The sequence below is a fragment of the Chrysochloris asiatica genome, unplaced genomic scaffold (genome assembly GCF_000296735.1).
Source record: "Chrysochloris asiatica unplaced genomic scaffold, ChrAsi1.0 scaffold00116, whole genome shotgun sequence".
In the NCBI taxonomy this organism is placed as follows: Eukaryota; Metazoa; Chordata; class Mammalia; order Afrosoricida; family Chrysochloridae; genus Chrysochloris; species Chrysochloris asiatica.
In genome coordinates, this window is record NW_006408634.1 from 7126025 (window position 1) to 7128800 (window position 2776).

Below are 2776 nucleotides of genomic sequence, written 5' to 3' on the forward strand. Positions count from 1 at the left end.
TTTCTTTCCCCCCACACTCTTAATCTGTGTATTTTTTATCTCAATCTGTCAGGGGCTAATTTCTTCTCACCACAACAGGAAGACCTATTTATCTCAACAGAAAGTTTCATCTTAATGGGATGATTTGACTGGCGTTTCAAAGTTACCCAGAGTCCTTTGCTTTGAATAGGGCTCACTCATGGGTTCCAGCTGGTTGTGTTACTTTGGACCACTTCTTTAACCTCCCTGTCCCTCAGTTTCTGCATCTGTGAAAAGGGAAAAAATACTAGTACCTATGTGTGCTGCTCTGGTAGCAAAGTGGTTATACTATGCTGTCTCCCATGGAAGAAAGCCAGGCTGCTAACCTCAGGGTCAGCAGTTCAAAACTACCAGCCATTCTGGGGCAGAAAGATGAGGCTTTCTGCTCCCATAAAGATTTACAGCCTCGATAAACCCTATGCAGGGTTGCTGTGAGTCAGAACCAACTCCACGGAACACCACCACCACCATATGGTGCTGTAGGATCATGTACTGGACTGCAAGGTCGGTTTGAGCTGCAAGGTGGCAGTTCAAACTCATCAGTTACTTCTTGGAAACCCTATACAGGGTCACTATGAGTCGGAACTAACTCGATGGCACTGAACAACATTTTATTAGGGATGTGATCACGTTTAAGCAAGCCAATCTTTGCAAAGTGTTTAACCCATTATCTGACATATAGAATCATCAGTGTTGAAGGTTTAACTCTATTAGTCAAAACCTGGGAAGGACCACCCTCCTTCCCTCTCCCACATTGGGCATTTGCTCTGTGCTCTGGGACTGTGGCCTAATCCTTATCTGGGGTCTTATGGAGGGAACTGTGTGGGGAGATTCAGGCCTTTTAATCTTGCCCACCCCCACAGTCTCTGCTGACCCAGAAGTGGTGGGGGGAGATGGACAGCACCACGCCCGTCTGGGCCCTGGTTCTCGCCTTCTTTTGCCCCCCACTCATCTACGCCAACCTCATCACCTTCAGGTCAGTCCCTTTGGGTTAGATTGTTCAGAGGGGGGTCACTTAGTTTCTCCTTCCTGGTCACTTCTGCCCACCTCTCCCACTTGATCTGTCCACTGCTCAGACTGGGGGGGGGCATGTTTTGGGTGGTGTCTCTACGTGCAAGTCCTCTGCCCCTCTGGCCCTATCTCTTGGTGAAGGTTCCTTTGGGGTGGCTCTAGAGGGGCATCTCTGCCTGTCTGACATGTATCTGGGTGAAGAAGCGTAGATGTCTCTGGAGAATTCATCTTCTCTCCTTCATTTCTCATCCTTTGCTTCCCTCCATGCTAGGAAATCCCAAGACGAATCTACGTGGAAGGACGTGGAGTTTGACACAGATAAGGGCGTTAACGGGGAAGGGCCTGTTGGGTGAGTAGGAGCTAGGGCCAGTGAGAACCCCAGCTCTGTGTGAAATCGGGCCACCCTGGGCAGCTTTTGGAGATAGAATGAGGTCAGAGTTGTGAACTGGGCTTTGAGAGAGAGCAGCTTCATTAAGCCACTAAAGATACTGCATCAGAGGCCAGCAAAGGGACTAGGGTTCGTTATAGGGGTCAGAGGTCAGCAAGGTAAAGGAGGTCAGATGTGATAGGTCAGCTGTCTTGGTGGGAGAATTTAGAGGTCTGGGCTGTATACTGTTATTAGTTATCTTTGAATTCAAGGTTGAGCTCTTTCATAAGCAGATTGACAGGCTTGTCTTCCAAGGAGCCTTTGGGTGGGTTCAAACTGCCAACCTTTTGGCTAATAGTAGAGAGCTTAACTGTGTGCGCCACCTAGGGGGTCAAAAGTCAATGAGGAAGGGCAGCTGTTCAAAGCCCACCAACTGCTTCTCAGAAACTTATGACTTGGTGTCATAGGTCAGACAGGTCAGAGTCATAGGTCAGACAGAGTCAGAGACTGTGAAGGTAGAGGAGGTCAGGGTAGAGGTCTTGATCACTTGCAGGTCAGAGTTCACAGGTCAGAGAAGACTTTCCTTCTCTCCCTCTGCCCTCCAGGCCTGCAGACCCTGGAGAGAAGATGCCACTGGGGATGTCTGGACAGCCCAGACACAGTGGCTGCTGTGGGAGGCAAGGCTGGCGTCTGTGCTTACAACGCTGGTCCCACTTCTGGGGGGCACCTGTGACGGCCTTCATGGGCAACGTGGTCAGTTATCTGCTCTTCCTGCTGCTCTTTGCCCGTGTGCTCCTCATCGACTTCCATCCCACGTCCACCAGCTCCCTGGAGTTAGTGCTCTACTTCTGGGCCTTTACCCTTCTCTGTGAGGAGTTCCGGCAGGGCCTGGGTGGGGGCTGGGGCAGCCTAGCCACCGGGGCGCACCCCCATGGCCAGACTCCGCTGCGCCGCAGACTGCGTCTCTACCTCGCTGACACCTGGAACCAATGCGACCTGGTGGCCCTCACCTGCTTCCTCCTCGGAGTGGGCTGTCGGTAAGTGTCGCCTTGCTTGACCTTTGAACCCCTGACCCTATGGCAACCTCTGACTCTTTCTGCCCCTAGGTCTCAAGTCTTGGATTGTCTGGGAGTGGGTGGCATTTGAAACCAACTCTGCAACTCTGATTGTTCTTAAAAATCAAACATAAGATCCGAGAGTAAATAGACAAAGGCTCACAAAGCGGACTAAATGCTTTAGAGAAAGGAAGACCGCTTAAGGGAAACAACAACCAATATATCCAGACTACACTCCCAGCTAAGGTTACTCAAGGTATAAGTAGATTTGTGTTATCTTTCAGTAACCCAGAAATTAATTGGAACTTAATCCAACAGCATTTTA

At 50.3% G+C, this 2776-nt stretch overlaps 1 protein-coding gene across 1 annotated transcript in view; it reads left to right on the forward strand.

Moving 5' to 3' along the window:
• The window catches only part of TRPM4 (transient receptor potential cation channel, subfamily M, member 4), a 52664-nt gene that overhangs the window by 41800 nt on the left and 8088 nt on the right, over window positions 1–2776 (forward strand). Inside the window, exons 15-17 of the mRNA XM_006868402.1 lie at window positions 882–994; window positions 1301–1378; window positions 2002–2433. Of these exons, the coding sequence (XP_006868464.1) occupies window positions 882–994; window positions 1301–1378; window positions 2002–2433 (623 nt within the window). The remainder of the gene's footprint in view (window positions 1–881; window positions 995–1300; window positions 1379–2001; window positions 2434–2776) is intronic.